General features: G+C 38.7%; 1 protein-coding gene across 5 annotated transcripts in view; it reads left to right on the forward strand.

The window, feature by feature from the left end:
- Positions 1–23370, forward strand: part of ADCY1 (adenylate cyclase 1) — a 166033-nt gene extending 142663 nt beyond the window's left edge. For 2 of the 5 annotated variants that reach the window (XM_064506650.1, XM_064506653.1), the window contains exons 15-20: positions 3404–3516; positions 4693–4839; positions 5226–5324; positions 9335–9449; positions 11642–11766; positions 12647–23370. In XM_064506650.1, coding sequence (XP_064362720.1) covers positions 3404–3516; positions 4693–4839; positions 5226–5324; positions 9335–9449; positions 11642–11766; positions 12647–12985 — 938 coding nt within the window. In that variant the 3' untranslated portion in view covers positions 12986–23370. Of the gene's footprint in view, positions 1–3399; positions 3517–4692; positions 4840–5206; positions 5325–9334; positions 9450–11641; positions 11767–12646 lie in introns of those variants that run through there. The other 3 variants (XM_064506651.1, XM_064506652.1, XR_010387701.1) reach the window with 3 other exon arrangements.
- The last annotated feature ends 1507 nt before the right edge of the window (positions 23371–24877 follow it).

A 24877-nucleotide genomic window follows, 5' to 3' on the forward strand; every position in this document is an offset into this window, starting at 1 on the left:
CTTTCTTCTCCATAGAGCCCGGAGACAGAGAGTTTTAGAATCCTCACTGCTGAATGAAATTAAGTCTTTTTGTACCTCACCTTCACTTCTTAGCTTCCCTTGCAAGGGGCTCTTTCTTTTTTTTCCCAGGCAACTCCTGAAGAGATGCATGTGATAGCTGTCTTAGGCAGAGCAGAGAGAGAAGATGGATATTCCAATTCTGTGCAGTAGTAGCAGAAAAGATACTCTTCTGTCCAGTTTCCTGGCAGGTCTTTTTGATAAAAGTTGGGATTGCCCACACTAACTTTAGAAATTTGGCACATCTGTATGGCATAATTCATGCAGAGATTCTAGTCTAGCTACCAGCAGCAATATATCAGTATTAATCCAGTTGTCTAGCCTAGTATACCTAGTGTTTCAGCAAGACTAAGTGATTTGGAGCACTACGCTAATTCCATGAAACTACTGCTTGCATTAGCCCACGCAGAGCTGGCAGATTTTTCTACATGGCACTACATTGCACATCATAGGCATTACCAGTGCAAGTCTCTCCCTGAGCTACAGGGAAAGAGTACACGCCTATGGGCTAGTTGATGATAGCGATGCTGACATTCATGATGGCTTTCCCTGCTCTTAGAGGATTTCCCCTTTCTAATCAACACCATTTCAGTCATGTCTTTGGTGGCTCAGTTTGAGTCATTAGCTCTTCACCCAAAAGCTCAATCTCAGCCTCTTAGATATGGCTGTGGTCCCACTGTTGTGGACATTTCCACATCCATACCTGCGCGCACACGGTAGTGTCATTGGTATCTGTCGCACAGTAGTTTCATGACTGTATTGAAGAGAAGTGAGGTGGAGAGGAGAAGAAGAGCCATCACTGCTTTCTAAATTCTGCCAGAAGGAAATGACTGGAAACCCGATAGGCTGGGCTGTCCTTTCTCCACTATTTTCTGTAGGTGTATTAGAAAGATTTCTTATTTTCTTGTGGCTGGACAGAAGTCCAGCAACAAGAGCAAGGTCACAGGGAGATGTTGTTTCAGTGCTGGCAGCTCTGTCCTTGTGCTGTGGCTTTTTCTGAACCCTTTACTGTGAAGCAGCCACAATGTCAGGAAACACCACACGTTGCAGAAGAACTTTCTTGGTCATTTCATCCAAAAGTCTTGGCCCATGACTGAGGCAAGGCAGGAGAATCTGATTGCACACTTCTAGCTCAGAAATGGACAGCAAATACCAGCAATTGAACAATATTGGTGTTCATGCTGTGTCAAACTGATTACTCCACTTACAAGCCCTTGCTTGATTATTCTGACTTTTTATACTCATGTTCTAACCCAATGTTTGGCAAATGCCAAACCCAAACTGGAGTTTGATTCAGAGCCTGAATTCAAGAGTCCACAAATCTCATTGCTGTGATCAGAATCAAACTCCCCATTTCCAGTATGTTGCAAAAATTCAGTTGTAAATTTGGTTTGGATTTTCAGTTGGAAAAAGCTTTTTAATTTTATTATTAAAATACTTAAATTCCAACAATAATACTATACAATGCAGGGGGTCATTACATGCATTTACAGACAGCAATAAGTCAGAGGCAGATTTTACAGCTCAAAAATGGGAGAAAGGAAAGATATTTTAAGAAAATAGCATACGAAATTTAAGCAGCAAAAAAACTGTCAAGAAAACACCTCACAAGCAGAAAACAGATACTTGCTTAGGATACAGATTTCAGGCATATTCCTTGCAGGGCTTAACTGCTATTTAATGGGTACTGAATCTCTGGAATAAATTATAATTCTTATTATGCACATTAGAGGAGAAGCTGATAATTTATTTTAAAAGGGAATATCTCCTGAAGAAGCTACATTTCTAAAACCAGTCTTATTTCAGTATTTTTTTTAATGAATATTAAGAATATAAAAGAAAACTGCCAGGAAAAGTGGCTTCACTATGCTATGTGAATAAAAAGGATTTCCCAAAATGTTTATCATGAAAAACAAAAATTACTTTCTTGTCCTTAGAGTAATAAACTCTTAGAAAAACTAAAAAAGGGTTTTCACATGAAAAGAATACACAAGCATGAGATGACTGGCTTTCTCCTACTTAGACGGGAGTAGATAGTGAGAAAAGTATGTGGACTTTGCAATAGATCAGGATAGCAAATTCTAGATACGAAGGGACACAAACAAAGATTAGACCAGGTCCTTAAGTGGTTTATATGTCTTAGTTTCAGTGATACCATCTGAGAATTTGGCCTTCCAGTCTTCTGCTGACTGTAACTAGATAAATAAAATCATATTGGGATTACTGCAGAAGATTTGTGTTACAATTCTGTGAGTGTGATTGAAGAGAATAAAAGAAAGAATAAAACTGTATCTGCTGTGATTTCCATGAGATGAATTGTATAGTACTGATCAAGCATTTTCTAGCTGAAAATGAGAATTTGGGGGCCAAAAGTCACTCTGATAACAAGGAATAGATTCTAGAAAAGCAATTTTGTGGAAGAGTTTACTAAGGACTAGGCTGGAATTTGCAAACCTAGGTGCCCCAAATGCAATCCCTAGAGATTTAGTGTTTTTTTAATAAGGTATCTGATTTTCAGAATTGCTTCCTAATCTGTAGCTCCCAATGACTCCTGTGAGTCAAGTCACATAAATATGACACCAGAACCATGGGGTAAGTATCCTAAATTTGTTAACTCCCAGATATTCTCTCTGAATGTCATCATTCACGAGAATGACAGAATCCCTGTTGCTTTTGCCCACAGGAATTTCTGTGCATGGGAATTGTATATGAATTCATGATAAATACTGCGGTAGTTAAAGTCACCTCTAGCATACTGTTTCTATCAAAATCATTTAAAAAAATGCATGTCTTTCTTAAGGATGTTGAATTGTAAAACGGCTCTCTGTCAAAGCTACTGTCTCATCAGATCCATTTCACTGCAAAATGACATAGGTTTGCTTAAAACGCTGGTGATTCTCCAGGTCTCCAGGCTTCTTTATTCATTTGTTTATTTATTTAGAAAGGTGGATCAGATTCTGCTGTAATAGATTCTACCCTTACTGAGAAAAGGTAATTGGCCTCCAAGGCCAATGTGACTTGAGTGGGATTATTCCAGTTTTTTAGTCTGTAGAAATATCAGGTGAGCCTATTTAAAAGAACAGAGGTCTATGGGAGATGCCAGTAAACTGGTGAAGCCCTAAAAATAGTGATTGCCCAGTGACTTCAGCTTGATTTAATAAGGACTTTAAGGGATTTTGTCACAGAGGTAAAAGCATGGTGTAGGAGAGCTGTTCCCACTCCATTTCATAGGTATTTTTTTGTCCAGTTTAATTTCAAAGCATGGAGTAATAGAAACTTTTTGATGGTTTCAGATAACTTCTTGTTTTTTGGAAAGATTTTTCTTTTTCCTTGTCCCAACAGGCAGAAGAAGAGAGAGATGATATGGAGAGAGTCAAGCTGGACAATAAAAGAATTCTCTTCAACCTGTTGCCAGCACATGTTGCACAGCACTTTCTTATGTCTAATCCAAGGAATATGGTAAGACAAGATAAAATCTAAATACATGAGAATGTTGTAAGGGTGTGACCCTGTGTACGTTAGGTCACCTTTCAACTATATGTTTTCACGAAAATGTTGGAATTTTAAATATCATTCATGTTAAAATGAATGGGTTTGTAAACACTTGTGTTTAGAAATTAGATCAGGATTATTTCCCTCTCTGTAGTGTCCTCCTCCTTCTCTGAAGGATTTTAATAAATTATTGTTTAAATCAATGTTGTGTCATTCAACATCAATGCAGCTGAGTGCCTACATGCAAATGAGAAATTCCTTTTTCAATTAAGTCAAAAGACTTGAGTTTAATGCAGTATTTCACAGAGGTCAATTATGTTCTGAATGGTGAAGTGTGTGAACTGCCACCTACTGCCATCAGAATCGCTCTAGTTCTGAAAGTATGCTTTCATTACAAACCTCATCAGTGTAAAAGTAAAATTAGGAAGGAGGATACAGTATCTTTAATCTCAAAGGCTTCAGTGATGAAATAAACTGGTTCAGGACGGTCTGGTCAGAGTCCTCCTAGAGTGGCTGCAGCATCTGGCATGGCCGTGATGCTGCTTTTCCAAGCGATGGGTCTCTGTGCTAGAGAATTTGGCCAAGTGTGTTTGAACCATAGAAGAGTGGTTTTACTTGCTGTGAGCTCTCTGAATTCTTATGCAGAAGCTTTACAATGCAGAACAGCGTTATACAGTTAATGCCAAATCCAGGACTCTGCAACTCAGAGGATAAAGAGGTAAAGGAGTGAGGCTGATTTTGTACCACAGTGAAAAAAATAAACTGTGCTGTCTCCTGTTTTAATTAAAAAAAAAAAAAGGGAAAATCTAACGAAATTTCTCATACAATAAAAGTTCTAAATCTGTTCAGACTTTCTATTTCCTTCTACATTTTCAGTCGATGTTTCCCAGCCTAAGCAGTGAGAAACACTAAGTTGACTTAAATGGATATGATAACTTAAGCATTAATTTTCATCTGTGTTTTTCAAGGGAGGGAGCCTGCAACTCCTGTCGTTGACTTTCTAGCTAGCAAAGTTGATGGCTTTTGTCCTAGCCAGCAAAGCAATCTCTCTCGTTGCTTAGCACTAGAATAGATATCATAATAATCCTGTCTGTTTTAGATTAATCATTTAAAATAAAAATTATATCTGTTCGTGAACTGCAGGACCTTTATTACCAGTCATATTCACAAGTGGGAGTGATGTTTGCTTCCATCCCAAATTTCAATGATTTCTACATCGAACTGGATGGCAATAATATGGGAGTGGAGTGTTTACGCCTGTTAAATGAGATTATTGCTGATTTTGACGAGGTAAGGTCTAAATGCATTGTCTTTTGACCGTATCAGTTCTACCAGACTGCTGTAAGCAAGGGTTATTTATAGGAATTCAGATTACTTTACACTTCCTAGTAAAATATATCTGTGAACTTCCTAATTAATGGGAGTTGACACCCAGTGGCCCTCTCCAAGAGTTCGTTTTGTATTTTTAGGCACATCAATCTGTCCTCAAATTCCTCTAACGTGTAGAGCCTTTAAAATGCAAGTTACTGGTAATTTTCCCAATGACCTCAAAGGGAGAAAGATTTAATTTACCAGAAATAATGTGGTTTAATCAACTGTGCACATATTATCTGATAGCTATGGTTGTTTGTCTAAAATATTATGTAATATTTAACAGTTTTATGTTTTAAACAAAGCTTATGGACAAAGAATATTATAAGGACATAGAAAAGATCAAGACAATTGGAAGTACGTATATGGCAGCTGTGGGACTTGTACCTACTTCGGGAACCAAGGTAAGTAGATCTTACACAACTGTAATTGTGGTGGACAAACTGTGATCCTCTAATTTCCAGAGGAACATGTGAAACACATCCAGTTCCATATGATTATGTACATTTGTTTTATTTTTTTGCAACAGCTTAAATCTGAAATTCGAAGCAACCTTAGCCTGAAAATAAAAGTTGCTACCCTGGCAGCTGCTCATTGGGCTAAATTTGGGATTTGATTGTCTGTAGCTCTGGATTCTCAGCAAACAGGTGTAAAAAGCTACTAAGTCAGAATGGTGATGTTTTAAACCTGACATCATAGATGACCTTGAAAGATGCAGAGCAAGGGAGAATCTAGATGTAGCGTATTGCTGCTAAACAAACACAAGAACAATAAAAAGTATGGGTTTTTCTTTTTTTTTTTTTAACATAGAAATATGGCTGCATCCTACAGTCAGAGCAAACAGCCCCCTTCAGCCCTATCATGGACAGACCCCCATGGCAGACAGGAATTTAGCACTAGGTACATTGCTGCATTTTATCCCAGCCCTTTCAAATTAGCTCTTCTTTGTCCCCACCGCTCCATTCTCTTTATCACTTTAATGACTCAGCAATAAAAAAGTCAGAGTAATCTCAGAGCTGCTGGTTTTGGGGCACAATTCTCCATCTGTCTCCTCATTACTGCTCTTGTGCATGTTTCTCACCTTCAGGCTGGGTCTTGGGATTTCCTAAATTTGCATGCAGCATCTTGACCGGCAGAAACCCCTGTGAGCAGTGTACTGAATCGATTGTACACAGAGCATTATGCAAATTAATAATCCAAGTAGGATAATGCAAATGAGAGCAGTCCAGGTCCTCGGTCTGCCCAGAACTTCCAGAGGCTTCTCCCCTGGTCTGATATGCAGGCACATATGTTGCAGAGGTATGGCTCATTCATATGGGTTAGCGCTGCAAAATAACCCTGAATTAAAGGGCAAAAGCAAAAAAAGGTCTATGAATGTCCTAGCAACAATTATCCTTGTTAAGTAAATAAAAAACAAGGACACATCAGAATCAGCTGTTAGAATCGTGTTGGAGTTTATCACATACAACTAATTTTCTGGTCTGCAGGGTATCTACAACTGATTCCTTTTTTGTATCATTCTTAGCTTAGAAATCTAGACATTACAAAAATGTGTTTTTAAAACATTTTATTTACGCAGAAATGTTTGATTCCCGGGTCATGAGACAGGAGGAAAAAAAAAAGGTCCTTTGAATTTTGCTCAGTGAGGTGTCAGACAAACAGGCAAAGGCATGCTTGTGTGTCTGCTATAAATGCTCTTTGAACTACAATCTTGAAAACAAGTGTGTTATTGGATAACTTCGGCAGCATACGTTCCAAAACCTAAACATGTTTATCTCATGCATTTTATAGTTACTAACTGAAGGGTCAGCTGAGTTAGTCCAGTACTGAAGATACCACTCCAAGCTTATGACAGTAATGCATTTTAAATCATTGCATAAAGTCTTGTACAGGACTGTGCCTTTCTCTGAAACATAAGGGGCAAATTTTGATCTTTTCTGTATAGGTAGAATTTATTTAACATTCCATATTCTAGAAAATCTAAGGATCTTGTCTGAAAACAGCCAATATTTTTGACTGTAACTTACATTTTCAGCTCTTCTGTGATCTTTTCCTACTGCTTGTGAGATACAAATAAGTAGAAATTATCCACTTCGCATGGGCAGTTTCCTGCTAGGTCTTCAGCATGCAGCAGTGTATTAGAAACATGGTGATCCAAGGTAACTTATCATCCCCAGAGGATCGCTGCCAGGAGTCCACGTCATCTCCGGACTGCTGTTATGTTAGGCAGTAGTTACCTTACAGGGCCAGACGTGCTGTTGGAGAACTGCAATTTATCCAAGTGCCTCTGATCTGCCCTGTGCTAGGGATGTCTTAGCTTTATCAGAAACCATGGTGCAGCCTCTAATTGTGTGACACCAATTTGGTACCAGGATTTGGTTGTGAGCATGAGACAGTAGGTGTGCTTAGCTCTGTTCTTAACCAAGATTACTGGTGCACTTAACAACCCAGCACACTGGTGGAGATAAATGTTTAAATCACATTTTTTACAGGACTGTTGTTTCTGCAGCTTGGCTTCACCAGGTGACTATAATAAGTATATATTGCCTATGCTAGAGTGATTTTGCTGTCATGCCCTGGGCAGTCTTTCCAATAACTATTCCTCTGAAATATTAAATAAATAATTGTTTGCCAGCTACGCCACCAGGGCAGCACACAAACCAAGCTCCTTGTAGACCTATAGCTTCTTTCTGCATGTGGAGCCCTTTGAAATCATGTCTGTATTTTCACCAGGGTCCCAACTTTGTGGTGTTCTTCAGTGCGGCTTCAAGGGAATTTGGTGGTAATCCTTTTGAGAGACATCTGTCGCTTGGAGGTCATCCCGTATTTGTCACCAATCCTCTCTCCTGCCAGCATGTAGGGCATTGCAGGAAACCAAAGATTGCATGAGGCAGCAAAGAGGTTAAAGGACAAGCAATATAAAGAACAATAGAGGATTAAATAAAACTGTAGACTCCTCCCTCTTCCTCCTCCAGACCCTCGGTATTCTTCACCATCTCTATTGCAAGTGTGGCCATTAGCTCCTTAAACTTTAAATTTAACTCCTGTTCTTCCTTTGTCTTGCTGGGACTGTAAAAGAGTGGAGTTAGCTGACATTATAAGATACAGGACACCAGAGAGGCAGGCAGGTATTTAAAAATATCCTTCCTAAAAACTGGGAATGGCCCAAGGCTGGCTTTCATCATTTTTTATTAAAGCTTTGCGCTAATTTTTTTATATTTCCCAGCCACTTGAAGGATCTCTTTCTAGCTGAGCCAAACAAAGCAAATAGCAACCTGTTTCTCAGGTTCCTCAGCCACCCTCAGCTACTCCAGTTATAAAAACTCACTATCATGACAACAACCCAATGGACTCTCATCTCATGCCAGCTGCCACAGCCCTGTTGTGCAACACCCTACTGCAGCTATACTGCCACTGACCCTGCATTACTTTCACCATCTCCTACCTTTTGCCCACTTTCACTTTGCAAAGCTGTTCAAGAATTCGTTTTTATTATTCGAATCAGAGCACAACAGAAGAGCACCCATACTGCGTCAGGTCAAAGTCCATCCTAGTAACCTGTCTTTACTAGCCAGCCGTAGCTCCTGGGGGAAGGGCGTAAGGAGCAGGACGAACATGCAAATCTTTGTTTTCCACCTTCTAACAATGTGCAGCTTTAGAAGTTCCAGGGCTAGCGATAGTATCTTTTTAATAGTTTACAACAAATATTTCTTTCATGAATTTGTCTAATTATTTTTAATCTAGCTAAACTTTTGGGATCCATAGTACCCTCTGACAATGAGTTCCACAGTTTAATTAGACCATTGGTATAAAAAGTATTTCTTTGTGACTTTTTTTAAGTCTCATACTTCATCATTTCATTTGGTTCCTTATGATTCTTTCTCTGCCATTCATTTAGGTATGTTTCATAACAAATCGCTTCAGCTTGCCTGGAAAGGAAAGAAAATAGGGGTGTTCTGCCTCTCAGGGGACTAAACTTAACAGGAATTTTGTCAATGGGAACAGCATGCACCCCATGGGGCTAAGAGCTAGAAAAAGCCCCAAAGGGAGAAGAGGGCAGAAACTATAGTTATTATTAATCATCAGGCAAAGCAGTTGTGTAAGAAAGCAGGTTATATTCCCTGCCATGCTCACAACAAACATCTGCAGCTCTCTAGCAACAGAAACACTTTACCATGGGAACGTTGCTTTCCAGTCTTCCCAGAAATCAAAAAGAGAAAAAAAAGAATTCAGTACTTGAGAAAAGAATGCCTGTGCTCTAGCCACCATCAAAAGTTCCCTTTCACAATCAGCAAATAGGTTAGATGCCTTTCCTAAGCCATCCAGTCTGAGCCTTTCATTGTTTTTCAGTTCAGTATTTCATCTGCCTCTCAATACCATGCAAATCTAATGTGAAACATTATTTTGTATCTAGGCTAAAAAATCAATTTATTCCCATCTGAGTACACTGGCAGATTTTGCAATAGAGATGTTTGACGTTCTTGATGAAATCAACTATCAGTCTTACAACGACTTCGTCCTACGAGTTGGTAAGTCACATTTCTACAATTATCCCACAAGTGGAACAGTGTTGGTTGTTGGCTTTCCCTGTGCTCTCTGCAAAGGATTGCGTGTCCTGCACTCTTGAGTAAAGCTGAAAAGCCTCCTTTAGTGGAAGATGTACAAACAAGCTGAATGGTGAGCATCAGTTTTAAGGATTTATACTTGTGTCAAGTTCTAGTGTGTTTATTTAATCAAAGAACACCTCAAAGGAAACTGCACTAATAGCTTTGTACAATATTGTTACATACATATAATACATAGTCTTGTGACTCACATTGCTTTGCATTGCTAAAGTGCTGCAGACTGAGGCTGCTGTACTTAACTATTACATATTCCTGCATGTGCAAAAGCTGTGTTGGCATCAAAGTGTGGTGGGAGTTTTTAATCTACAGATGCCAAATCACCTGTCCTCTTTGTCAGGACATAGTTTGAAAAAAAATTCTGATGGGAAAGACTTTTTAGTTCCAGGATGGAATTTTTGGTTGGAGAAAGCAAGAGGAGAGAGAAGAGACTTGCTAAGGCAGTTGTTTGGCATGAAGAAACAGACCCAAGTTTTTGAATCCTTGACATGCTTTAGTCTTCAAGTTATTGTGCTGTGCTGGCAAAAAGCGCTCTCAGTGTCTTCTAGTGGCATTTCTCTGCTTCATGTAACTAATGAAATATTAATTAATTGATTGATTGAAAGAGAAACATGACCAAATCTATAGCCCACGAGTTATGATACCTGATCCAGATTCAGTGGATGCTCAAGGCATATTGGGATATATGAATATTTTCCATATATGGATGCATATTTCATTTCATTCAAATTAAAAAAAAAAAAAAAAGACATCTTGAAATTTTTCACTGGACAAGGAAACTTTCCTGTTGAATTCTAGGCTTCAGTGTATATAGTTCGAAAAGTTCTCCCTTTGATTTTTTTTTTTTTTTTGTTATGCTGTCATTATACATATTTTTTTGCCAGTCTTCCCAACTGTTATGGTGGATGGGTGCTATTTTCTCCAACAAATTAAATCCTCTGGTCTTCATGACACAGAATTCCCATGCAATCCTCTATGTGTTAGCTTATATCTTACCTTTCTGAGTCCTTTCTCCCAGCCTGCTTAGAAGGCAGTTTCTCTTCTTCGCTTCCATCCATCCAGCTCCTCTCCAATGGTACGTCCAGTGCTGTTCCCATTTCACTAACTTTTCTAGCATAGCTAGTTTTCTCCAGGCTCCCTCTCTATATGCTTTAATGGTTTAATTGTGAGAGCTAGCCGGACAAGGGGAAAAGTGAGGTTGCTAGCAGCGGAGTAGTGAGAAAGACCAAAGACATCAAGGGCAGCAATAGGAGAGTTACACATCTTTGCCCTCCCATGCATCCTAGTAGTTACAAGTCCAAAATTCTCTCTAGAACTGTGTTATAACTGGTCTTTGCAAGTATACATGGGGGCAGAGATAGCACAAATATCGTCTGCCCCTTTTCTGTGCAACTGCCTTGGTAAAGGCCTTGCACAGAGCCTCATGTAATATTTAGCACCTGCAGCTCTTCAGGACACACAAGAAAAGGAAACATCTCATTTTATCTTTCAAACAAGGAGCCAAATTCATTCAGAACTGTAGCAGTGAACCTTGTGGTTATTAAGAAAGATTCTTGAGCCATTTTCCTCTCTAATTCCAGGGTTTTATTGACTGGCAGTGCATGATCTGAGCTGTCTGGTACTGGTGATCAAATGTGACATGATTCCCTTACCCCAGTCCTGGTGTTCCCCAGGCCACTATTTCTGTTTAGCTTGGAAAATCCACCATCCGAAGGCTTTATATTAGCAACCACAGTGGAAGCCATAGGAAGCAATTAGAGATTTTTAACAATTTGTCCTGAACTGGTCCACAGGTAAACTCTGCGCTACCACTACTTTTCTTCTTTTCTTAAAACAAGCAAAAAGGAAAATCCACAGATGAGCAAAATGTTTATGCTGTCTACTAGATTCCATTTCCAAGAATGTCATCTTTGTTTTGTTTCTAAAATCTGACAAATCCAGAAGTCGAAATGGCATTAATTTAATATATATTATGTTCTATGACCAGGAAAAATTCTGAGGCACTTGTGTTAAATCTAATTTACAGGATCAATGTTTCCTTCAGATAACATGCTGTAGTTTTTGAAAGAATAACAAAAGCATTATTATTCTGATTTTAGGTATTAATGTTGGGCCTGTAGTGGCTGGAGTCATTGGAGCCAGAAGACCGCAATATGATATTTGGGGGAACACTGTAAACGTTGCCAGCCGAATGGATAGTACCGGAGTGCAGGGGAAAATTCAGGTGAGTGCTCTCTGAGAGCGCTTTGCAAGCCTTATGTACCTCCTGGTTCATATTTGGTTACATTTTCAAGACTGCTTAGAAAATTCAGCCCCACTTGATCTTGTGGTTTTTATGTAAAGGGCAACATTCTCAAGATGATTCAGGCATCAGACACATAGTTATTTCCCATTATATATGCTTCACTACTTGGAGGTGATGAAATCCTCAGATAAATCATTTCCCATTCAAAGAAAAAGATTTCGCATTTAATTCTCTGCTTCATTTTATTCAATTGGAGGCAAGCCTGAGAGTGCCGACACTGCATGGGCCAATTCTTGAGCTGCAGGAATTTTGCCTGAATAAAGACTACAAGGAAGGGATCTATGTCCATTTGCATCCTGCTGCATTTTATGTAGCTTTAAAAATTCTTAGGATACTGTGGATCAGAGGGGCTACAGAGACAGAGGACATTAGTGGTCTACTAGAGCTTGGTTAGAAGTAATGCTGCACTTCTGAAAATCTCAAAGAACTTTTGGAGTCCTTTATCCAAAATATCTGCTTTGTCTCCCAAAATTTCTTCTGGAGTAAGTTCAGCTCACTGGAGTTGATCCAATCTACAACAGTAGAGAATATGGCGATATATTTCTGATGGACAGAGCTTAATTTGACTGTGAAATTATTTAGCTCAAGACCAAAAGTTTTGCTTCTCAGATTCCAGTTAGGTATACTTAATTGCTTAAGAAAATTCTCGGTGAACCCAAGAACAGCAGTAGCTACTTACTCATTCTGCTCCATGTGTTTCATGAAGCAGAATTAAAGCGGGGAGAGTTTGGTCAGTTCTAGGATTAGCCTTATATGAATAGAGAAAACCTAATAGTTCTTTTTTTTTTTCTGTCTTCAGGTGACAGAAGAAGTTCAGCGGATATTAAAGAGGTGCAGTTATGAATTTGTGTGCCGGGGTAAAGTCAGTGTAAAGGGAAAAGGTGAAATGTTGACCTATTTCCTGGAAGGAAAGGCCAATGGAAATAATTCACAAACACGGTCTTTAAACTTAGAGCGGAAAATGTACCCTTACGGGAGAGCAAACATTCAAACAAAACTGGGCACCAGCTGTCCATCGGTGTCCTCGGTTGCTGGCTTTACTGCAAAAGCTGGGCTTGGAGCAGCTCAAGCGTCTGCTACTCACACAAATCAAACACTACATTATCTTCCTTCTGTGCCAGCTGTGAAGGAGGCATAGAGCAAAGGAGGTTTGGTTGTGCCATTTGCAGTGAACTTGGAGAGCAGTGGTCGCCTGAATTTTTACCAAGAGGTCAAAGGTCATAGGCCATGGCATTAACCAAGGACCACTACAACCCAACCAAAGAGAACTGGGGGACCGTGTAATGAACTCTTGGGATGGAACATAAAAGGGCTAGCAATTCTGTTAGGAAAAGTCAATCAAAACCTGATTTTCTGGAAATAAGGAATATTTTCTTGGCATTTTTAAAGGGTATATGAAAAAAATTGAGACAAACGTGCAAGCAATTCTTTATGTGTGTGTGTATATATATGTTTTAATCTATATATGCACATATACAAACACTCCTATGTAGACTTAATAGAGATTTATATATATAAATATAAAAAATGTATTTATTTACACATCCACCTGCAATGACATAGCAAAGAGATTTCTCTTCCTGTCATAGCCAGCACTGCTGGGTCTGAGATTAGCAAAGCTGCATTTAACTGGGGAGTGTAGGGCAGCTGGAAGCTCGCCGGGGCTATAGCAAGAATTAGAGAAACTATGCTCCCAGTGCTTGAATTCAAGCAATGAAAACTTATCAGTGACAGATTAATGAGGGTTGGATTCAGCTAACTGATAAAACCAATGTATTCTTTAAAATTCTACTTGCATGCTCCAAAAACTTTGAAAAATTTCCAATTCAAATCATAACACGAGGATATGAAGAAGATAAATGACAGGGCTTAAAATTTTGTGAGGATAGCAATAGCTATTCTTGCAGTAAAAAAAGAAAAAAAAAGTTGGTAAAGTTTTAAAAGTTGCTACTTCTTCGCAGATCATTTGATTCTGTGTGAGACAGAAGTGCCAGCCTGCCAGCAGAGCAATATGCTTACACAATATAGAAACATTCCTTCCCCCTTTATGTTCAATGACAATTTTTTTGAAGAGCAGAAGGATGGCATTATTTCAGACTTTTATAAACAGCATAGGTCCTGGGGCTCAGTTCCAGCTGTACCTTCTTAAATAGCTCAAAGAGGAGTCCTATACTGGTGACAAACATGCTGTTGTTAGGCCTGTGGTATTTGTATGTTTGCCAACATACTCCTTCTTCTTAATTGATTTTTAAATTGATGCCACAGTTTTATTACATCTTGATTCTACCCAGGCTCACTCTTCAAAGCTGTACAATCATAGAAAGTTATAATTCTGAGAAACAAGCACAGTCAAACTTTGCCCAAATGAGGAGCACATTGGTAAACTTGCCAGGAGAGTGAGGGCTGCTCTTACTCTGCATAAAAGGGAATATATTTTGACTGCTTTTCCTTTAATGCAGCCCATATCCTATCGTGCAGAGTTTCATCTTGAAACACTGATCTGGATGTGAAACGTGGAGTGCAGCTTTGTAGCTGAGGTGAGAGCAGTCCCAGGTCATCCTGCCAAGGATGGCTGGCAGTGTGGTCCGTGGACTGCTGCCATAAGGTCCCTGTGGGGACACGCGAGCTACCCAGCCTTGCTGCTTTCCAAAAGAGAAGCAAAACTTTACTTTGTCTAAAAAAAGGCAAAACTTCCATTTAGCTTTAAAAAAAAAAGATTGCTGAAGTTGTCCGCAATATGCAGTTGACAACTAGCATGTCCTAGATGTCACCTTCCCATTCAGCGGGCCTATTTTGTTAACTGATTTTAGTGGAAAGAGGGTTCTGGGTGTGATTCTCCTGCTATCAGTTTGCTTTTTTTTTTAAATGGAGCAGTCACTTTTTCCGTTTTAAAACTATATGGACAAATATGTCAACAGATGCAAAGCATTAAAGAAAAGCTGCAGTTTTCAGTTCCCATATAGCCATGTCAGGCTGCTATGGGATTCTGCAGGTTTTCAGCAGGGTTTTAAACTGACAGTCAGCTAGGTGCTTCATTACAAAACCAGCAAAATTAGTCTCGTGATTAGAGCGAGTTGAGGAAACTGAGGATTGATTCCTAGCTGTACTAGGTGTATGCACCCTGGCTGCCCTGCAGAAAGTCACTGAATTTCTTTATCTCCCTAGCAGCTATCCAATTCACAAGCATTCTTCTAGAATAATTTAATTCTGTTTTGGAGGCATTCAAAGCCATTTAAATAAATACATTTATAGAACATACATTTAAAAGAATGAATATTTGTGTAATTAGACTAAATAAATGGTATCCACATAATGTGCACTGCATATTTTATGTTTCTAATAGGCTTGTAAGAGCTAAACCATCCCACAGTAAGTTAAATATTTAACCAAAATGGAAAGTATTATGTGCAATAGCATTAATCACCTAACTCCACTCACAGAGAGCCCAAGTTATACAATCTGCAAATCAGTGGACTTCACTGATGTTAATTACACCTTATTTTTACATGTACTGTTATCACAAAACATCTTTGGATCCTAGGTGTAGGTCAAGTAGTACATGATCACACAGGCAAAATATAGCCATTGACTCCCTGCGAAAAGCTTACAATAGGAGGGTTTTTTTGTTACTTTTTGAACGGGTCCAAAACAGCGGTATATTGCTATTGTTTCATGTATCACTAAACTGACAGTGATTTTTTTCCCTTTGCTAATATTTTCGGACTGTTCTGCAAAGCCAATTAATGATACGATGGCATGTGGCAGATGCCTCAAAAACTGCAATATGGATGTGTCAGACCTACTACTTTCAGCTGTTGCTAATGCAACAGTAGTTTTACTGGAAGAATTCTTGTGCATTTTGTCCAGGTCTTGATAAACTCCTTCCCATCGCAGGAACACGAAAGCTGGAGGCTCATTCCCAGCCTAGTCCTGGAGTAAGGTTAGTGCGGGAAATCATGAAACAAGGTAAAAGTGGATCATCCATTTTAATTTTTTAAAAGATTAGCAGGTGCTAGTGGAATCACTCAGAAATTTTTCTAGGCCTGATCCTTCTCTCCAATGGTCAAATAAGACATGTCTTCTGTAAGGACATCTTTCATGTTGAATGGAAAGGATCAGACAGAGGCACTCTAGCACCAGCTCCTCATGGGGTCCTTTTGCAGGAGTTTATTGCCTCTGGGGTAGTGTGTGTGGACCAGGACAGGTTCTGGAGCCGCTGTCACTCTAGATGTCACTGATGGCTCCAGATGGACTAGCTGGCACCACCAGCGATGGTGGATTTGGAGTCAGGCTCCAGATTTTGTTTGCTTGAGCCCTACCCTTAGCATTTTAGGATTGTTGTCGATGTTGTTGTTGATGTTTTGACCATGGGGAAAACTATGTTTTTCCTATTTCTTTGTAGCCCAGGATTGAGCAGTGCAGAACCATGAAAAAGTTCAGCCAAGATGCAAATGAATAAAAAGCCATGTGAAACTGATAGGAAGTGCTTAGCAGCTGTTCCAGCAGGGAAGACTAAACACCCACTGAAATCTTGATATAATAAAGCTGTGCTCTTGCCTTTATGATTTCCCTCCCTATTCATATCATTTTTTCTTCATTTCATTTTTTGTGTACATTTTTTTTTTCAACCCTTGTATGATAGCTTTAAATGACAGATTTAATCTCCCTTCTCTTTTACATTCTTTGATATCTTTGGCAAGTTTTATTTAAGGAAAGGAAAGAGATAGTAATAATAATTCTGCTAACCCCACAAATGCACATTATCTGCCAAATTTGAGACGCTGGTCCTAACATCTCTATTGGTAATTGGTTGAAGATAATATGTGGCCCGCTCCAATACCTGTGAAAACAAGCTGAAAGATTTCCTTGGAGTTTTGTGGGATTTGGTTCTGGCCCACCTTAACGCATGCAGTAGTGTTTCCTATATTGATTTGCTGGTCAAGCTTTGTAACTTTTGAATGGGTGATCTTGCTGTAGCCCCAGCAAGGGGTCGCTTCTGCCCCACAAAGCCCCAAAGGCCCTCACTTCTAACTGAGGGTAGTTACATGGGTGTATTGTGGGCAGAACAGCCTCCTGCATTTCTATTTAATCTTTTGTGCAGCTGCTAGCTTGAAACAGTTAACAGATACGAGCCCTACAACAAAGTGGTGCCATTACGGCATGTTAATGTCTGTCAGTAGCAAGCACAATATTTTACGCCAGTTTGCACGTTTTCTCTTTAAGATAATAGTAATAAATGAAGTCTTTCGTTCTTTATATAAGCAGATAAGTATCAGAGATCTTCAAACTTACTTCACTGTCTTGGGAGCTAATTTCAAAATGTTCCTATGCTACCTTTATCTTTAAATGATTTTTTAATTGCTATTCTACTGCTGAGATTACAAACTGGCATTCAGTTGAATTACTGGCTAGATATTTCCAAACATTTTGCATTCGCATTGACTAGAAAGCTATTTTGTCCAGCCTGTACAATGCTTTTCTGTAGCGGCTTCCCGCTGTGACAATTCGCATTCCATGGTCTTCGCCGAAACGCACGCAAATTTGCCCTTACTTCTTTCTCTAGGTGAGACTGAGAGCCAAAAGTTTCAGCTCTCTAGGGCTGAACCTCTGTTCCTTATGGACCCACAAGGCCTACAGATATCACCCAGAGCTTAGCACGGTGAGGAAAGTCAGGATTTGAACTTCTGTAGGCAAAATTCTGCTTTGGGTTACAGTGATGCCTCTCCATGATACCGGTCCGAGGTCACCATTTTATGACACTGTAACCCAGAATAGATTATGAGCCTGAGTCTCTTTCACGCTTTTGCCTATAATGTAGCTGTAAGGCAAAAGAAAGTACTTGAGAGTCACTGTAAGAAAGCAGTATATGACCTGTGCCATTTCAGCACTTTGAGGAGTTTGAACACATTAGTAAGTAGTGTGAATCATTTTCATTCGTGGATTACCAGCTTGTAGCAGAAGCAAAGCATTTTCTCTACATCAGCAAGTCCAGATTCTGTATGTGTTCTGCCCAGACAGGAGGACTATTTAGCCATACTGTTCTTTCAAGTTAGAGTTTTGTATTACAGTGAAAACCGACATTTTTTAATTTGTGATAAACCTGTATTATAATGCCTTATTTATTTTTAATCTTGTACAGTGTTACAAAACAACAAACAACATTGGCCTTTCATGTATTATTCACTTTAAAAGATGTATTGTATGAAATTTTGTAAATAGTTTTAGCTCTGACAATTGCATGTACACTTGTATAAAAAGATGCAAAAAGGCACACTTTTAACAAATATTAATGATTTTTGTAACAGACATTTTACATGTGCATGGAGATTATAAATCCTTTGGAAACGGACGTCCCTTTGCTTTTCCTTGCAACCTACTGCATGCCACTCATGCCTGACTTCAGTAAAACAAAACAAAACAGTAAGTTTTCCTAAATGTTTTTGACATATCACTTCTGGCACAGAGTTAAATTCACTAGTTGCATGTGCGTTCAGCAAAGCAAAATCGAAATGCAAACAGCAAAATAATAAGAAAAATAATTTAATGATCATGATCTGCCAACCTCAGTGTTCCAAGGTCCATAACACAGTATATGAAATGTGTTATCAACATCTACGCTATCTTTATAAGGTACCTTTTGGTCGTTAGAAGCAATAAACTCTATTTACTGTAATATAAAAAGCAAGCAGATATTCTAGTTCATAATGGTGTAATATCTGACATTCGATGGGTACTCTCTGATACTGCATTTGATGTAGTATAGTCATCAAGGAGAAGGACCAGATGTCAAATCCATCATTGCTGTATGCAGGTGCAACGCTATTGAAGGTAAAGGAGGTGAATTTGGCCCATTGAGGTTACCCAGAGTATATTTTTAATGTGGTAATAAGTTATTGTATCTGAAAAGTACACAATGCAAATAGATTCTTTTCCTAGATATATAGCTATATATGATATATATATATATATATATACACACACACAGCTAAAATCATTTTAATGCCTTATTTTTGTTAGCTTCTTGACTCATTTTCCAAATAAATTGTATTTCTAAATGGATAGTATTGAAAAGAACTTCTAGGAGAAATTCACTGGGTTCTCTGGCTTTGAGTTCCTTAGATAACATAGTGGAGCCCAGAGCTGGAGCCTAACATCAGTTAGTGACATGGGAATAACAGATCACTATCCAGTCTCCTAGCTGATTCTTCCCATATTGCTGCTAAGCAAAACTTTAAATTTTGAAGATATTTTGTATGCATCATTTTTAAAGTTATCTTATCTATGTCACTACAGCTAGGGACTACCTGATGAATTATATAAATAATTGCTGTATGATAATTCAGGAGTATTGTAGAAGCATAACGCAGAGGTTGGTTGCAGAGGGAGAAGGGTGTGGACTGGGAGTACTGTCTGCTATGGATTAACAAGAGCTTCTTACATTTTACAGATTTTAGTGTTACAATAGGACTTACAAATCCTTTAATTTGTTTAGTTAAATTAATCACATGACTCTGTGGTTAAGTAAGCAGTACAGTTTCTGCAAGTAGCCTTGTCATCATACATTAAGATGTAGATTTACACATTTTGTCTCAGTTGGCTGCATACGAGAACCATTCCCTTGTGTTGATGATTGGCTTCATAGAGCAGTTCAGGGTTACTAACAGTCATAAATTAATTCATCTCAAATTCAGTGGGTTTTGAATTTCAGTGTGGCATAAGTGTTGTGACTAACGATAATCTGGACTCTGCTTCTCTACCCCTAACACTGTTAACGATTGCCTTTTTCCAGAATTTTGTACTGGCTTTTTTAGTTCTTCATTCCTTTTAAGCCCATTTATCCCTGAGCTTTCACACCACTCACTCCTGACCAAATCTAAATAATGAATAAATATATAAATCTAAATAAATAAGTGAAAGTACACAAGGGGGGGGGGAGGGTGTCTGCCTTGTGCTCTTTGATTTCACTTAAACTGTCACACTGTGTGGGATGATGGTGTCACTTAAAGGGCATCTGATCCAAACGAGGGCAAAAACAGGAAAAGAAAAAAAGCACAAAGCTAGCAGGGCAACAAAATAACGAAAAGAAGATGACAAGAAAGCAATTGCTGAAAGGAAGAGGTGAAAAACCAGTACTCCTGAAGTCAATGGCAAAGCTCCCAGTGGCACAGGGCAGGTCTTGAGCATCCAAGTTGGCAAAGTACTTGACCAGATTCTTAACACAGCAAAGTTTAAACTCATGTTTAAGTGCATGGCCACCTCCATTTCTGAGTTTTCATGTCTGTTTACATTCACAATAGCATTCAAGATCTCTCAGTGAACTGCTTTGAGAATTTCAGCAAAATCATTAGAAATGCTTGGGGACTCTTATCTCTGATGCCTGTTTTCTAATCACAAGGAAGCATCTTGAAATCTGATTTAGCATTAGTTAATATATGTAGCCAATGTGCTGAAGGGACTTGGCTTTGCTTGTGCCTTACTGCATGCTGGAGGATCTGCTTCTTTATCTTGGCCATCCCAGTTTTATGCCTTCTGTGGCATTAGACATGTCACACTAGCACAAAACTGAAGGAACAAACAGTGCTGCATCACTGTGAAACCTTTTACCGCTTCCTTTCCCGCTTTGGTTTACTACCAGCACAGCTGTGTGGGTGCAAGAGGTGATCCAAGTGTTGATGGAGGGAGGCCATGCACAGGTATATGTGGGTCCAAGCTAAATAAGAAGAGATTTTCTAAAAAGCTCAGTGTACATAGTGAGCTGAGTTTTGCAGAAAATCTGGCCAGATAGTTTGGAGCTCCTCTGAAAGAGCTGGCTCCCCTTGTCCTGAAAGCAGTCTTACACAACATGATGATTAAAAAAATCCAGAATGCTTATCTATAGCTTATAACTGCACTGCCATGTTTGCTCTATGCAGCTTGTATGTATTGAACTACCGGGGGTAAAACAGCTAACAGTTCTCGTTGTGGGCAAGGGCAAGGTGTGCTTTAATTGCTGCAGTTGTGCGTGCTATCGTGTCTTACTGTTCAAGTGCCTGACCTGCTAGTTTGATCCCAGACCTGCCAATAGTGGCATCAGTTGTGAGAAATTTGAGCTGGCACAAGGAAGTGATTTAGGTGATTTCTCACTTTTTTTCTTTTTTTCCCCTGCTCTTTAATGAGCATGGATGGGAAGGTTATCTGTTTTTACATTTCAAATGGCATTCGAGTGATATATCAGGAAGTTTCAGTTAAATGTAGATAAGGATGGACTACCTGTGTGATCACAAAATTGCATTATGATAATTACATTTTTTTTAAAAAAAAGCCACGGTAGAAATCCTTCTGCATTTAGAATTCCTGCTTTTATTTTACAGTGATACTAGTGGTGTTCAATTAAAAACAAAAGTGTAAAGTGATTGTGTGGCTTGCTCTCATTTTTAAATGTATTTGTGTGCACAAATTTGGATGTAGACAAAGTAAATGGTGAATTTTATCTTTGGCATTCAAGCAGCTGATTGTTACACAGAAGTAGCTTTGGAAAATGTTATAGAATACAGTAGGGATGAAAGTAATGCTTTCATAGGTACTGCTCAAAAAAGCAGAGTCCAATGGCAGTTACCATTTCTAGAGTAATTTAACCCTATATAGAGAAATCTAGAGCAGAGGCACTATTTTCAGTGGAATTCTGAAGTCAAAATTTTATAGAATAACTATACTCTTCTTGGAGTTTTATCTGATGTAATATATTTATCTGTATATTAGCATGCAAATCTTTGGGTTTTACACAGAATTAGAATAATGGTGCAAAACAGTAGTAACACACAGATTTCAAAATTTCAGCAGACTAGACCAAATTTGACCCATCTCTCAAAATCCCTGCCACTAAATCTTGTGCTGCCACTCACATTATCTGTCTGGATTTTGTCTTGATTCATCCTCATGCTCTCTGGCATCAGGAAGTTAATTTTTGCCCTACTGGTATATGTTCATAGCTTCTGCTTGGAAATGAGATATTGTTAATCATTTCTCTGATCTGTTAATTGAAAAAACTAAGCTAGGAAGCAAAAAAAAAAATAAAATAAAATAAAAAGGAGTGCAGCAGGTGTTCTGCAATCAAAATTGGTCTGTCTGCAAATGACAGTATAATTTCCACTGTAGCCATATCCATAATTTTAAGCATCCTAGAAATATTTAATCTCAATAAACACCACAGTACTAAGATGAAAAAGAGCTAGGCATGCATGCCTGCCTCTTAACACAACATAATTCTGCTCTGGATATTAAAATATGACTTGCAGCTCATAAACACTGCACAGCTTGCTAAGAAGTAGCTGTGCCACTGCTGCCCCTCACTCACCCTCAGCTTTTCAGCTCCTTCCCACATCTGTCTCAGGAGGTTACTGTCTGCTCTGGCAGGCTTACTGTCACTCTCTGTAGGTCCTCCATCACATGATTGTCAAACTTTTTTTTTAAAAGGTTTTTCAAAGAGCAAGTGTTAAGGGAAAAGAAGCCTAAATCATGTTAGACGGTTATTTAGCTACATGTGTGAGCGTTCTCACAAAACATATGCAAACCCATTTCAAGGGTCATCATTTAGTCTGTGTCCTGATATCACTTTTTATCCAAAAAGTAAGAGTAAAGACAGATACTTGACTGTACAGTTTTGGAGTTTTATGAGATTGGTTGGACTGAGTTATTCAGTAAGAAGATCATGCTAGAGGAATCCTGTCAGCTGCTTAACCTGCAGATGTTTGCAATAAACTCTATATTGCTCCCAAACTAACTTCAGTTTCTGAGTTAGACTTTGATTGCTCTAAGTAGAGATACTCCATTTCTTCAAAGGGAAACCAAATGTACTCTTCTCTTTATTTAATTGGCATAAGAGGTTTCAGAAGATCTTTTATTCTATTTAAAGCCCAGTAAGTTTGATGAAAACGTTAACTTCAATGAATGTTAGAACTGGCTTTATTTCAAGGTCTGTTCCTCTCTCACTGATGTCAAATGGGGTGTTGCCACTAACTTCACAAGGATTGGGAAGAGGTCTACTGTATCATAACAGAAACATCTACATAGGTAAATAAAATGAATAGTCCTAACTTAAAGGAATGAACTAGTAAGTCAAGATGTCATTTTTCCAACTATTGTAGTCCATGACACCTATAAATATTTTTTATATCTATATAGCTACACATACATACACACACACACACACACATACACTATATGTGTATATATATATGTGTGATATGAACAGTATAATACAATAACTTAACACTGGGTAACTTCTAATGATAGATTTGCATTAATAATACGGGTCTATTTTTATGTAAATAGAATATTGTAGAGTATCTTCCAGTCTTTTTCAGGATTGTTAAATTGAGAAGAGCAATTGAATATTTGTCCTATTTTTATGTTAAAAAGTGAATGGACTGAAATGTTAAATGTGAATGTAAATTTCTTATTGCAACTTTTATACTGAGTGTTTGCACTATTATAATTTCTGGAATCTAATTAAAAATAAAGGAAAAAGATCTGCTTGAGTAAAAAGCTGATTGGGTATTTTTTTTCTTTTCTTTTCTTTTTTTTTTACCAAGTTGCATTCATTACTTTACACTAAGCTGCCTTCAGAGAGTTCAGAAGTCTGTTTTTAAGGTTTCAAGAGAAGAATATACATGTAGAAACCCTGCAATTTTACTTTCACAGTTGTCTTGGACTAAAGAGCCTTATGAGACCAGTCCAGCTCCCTTTTGAGTCACGTGGACTTTTTGCATTGACTACACGGGAAGCTGGCTTGGGCCAAATGCTCTATCCGTTGTGCAAACAGAAGAAAGTAAACATGTGCAAATACTGGCCACAGAGACCAGAAGAAGGGGAGGGGAAGCTCATCTCCCTCTCCCTTTCCACGAGCCAGCAGTAATTGGCCAACTTGAGCCAGTTATGTAGACGCGGCAGATCGCAGAGGCGGCTCATATGGAGCAAATTGTGCAAGAAGATAGAAAACAGGCCTACATGCAAAATTGCATATGTTAACTTAAAATTGATTTGAAAACTGATAAAGTTATACCAGGTAGCATGTCCCTTAAGGGAGCCTGTAAGCTTGGGCACAGTATCAAATTAATTCAATTGTACTGCTTCCAGATCACAGCAGATTCCCATCTGGCCAGCTCAGAGCAAAAGCAGAGGTGCTTGGGTCCGTCACGCCTGTCCATGCAGATATGCCCTGAGAGAACTTGGAAATGCAGAGTCCCTTGCGATGGAAAACAGCCTGGGCTCAGATGCAGGGCTTTTTATTCCAAATGCTGGACGAAGGCTCCCCAGCTGTTTCTCTTGCAGGTTACAGAGCACACTGTGGCTTGGATAGAGTTAGCGTGATGACAGTGAATATGATGGACCTGTTCTTGGGTCACCCTAATACCAGTGAGAAGAGTTGTCTGTGCCCTTATATAGCCATTTTTGAGTCTCCCCTTTCCCTCTGGAAGACAATGTGCCAGATCTACAGAACTGTCAATTGGAAATGCTCTGCTAAAGCCAGAAGCACCATACCATAAATTAAATAAACTCAAAATCTGCCCTTCGTATGTCATAATTGGACCTATTCTGTTATATTGGTATTCTATGTCTTTTTCTTAATATTAAAATGTGCAAATCTGTGTTGTTTCAGGGGATTTTGTGTGTATAAATATGCATATACCTATATATATCTAATACACGTGCACACACGCATATACACACGTACTCACATATCTTAATGAGATACGCTGTGTAAATTCTGGATTAACGGCTCTGGTCAGGTACTTTGAAACATTTTTCTGTCATGGCCCATTACACAGCTGAATCACCTTAGAGACCAAATCACATACTATGAGAATGTATATTGCTTAAATAATGAGTACTATCAGCAGTGGGTCGCTCATATCCTTTGGTAACTATTTTGGACAAGAAAGCCAGTTCCAGTTCTGGGTGGTTTATACTATAGAAATGCAGTCTCTGCAATGGTTTATTGTTATTTGGAAATAAGGAGAAGGGAAGAATGGAAAATGAGAACATTGTGTAC

The sequence above is a fragment of the Dromaius novaehollandiae genome, chromosome 2, assembly GCF_036370855.1.
Source record: "Dromaius novaehollandiae isolate bDroNov1 chromosome 2, bDroNov1.hap1, whole genome shotgun sequence".
In the NCBI taxonomy this organism is placed as follows: Eukaryota; Metazoa; Chordata; class Aves; order Casuariiformes; family Dromaiidae; genus Dromaius; species Dromaius novaehollandiae.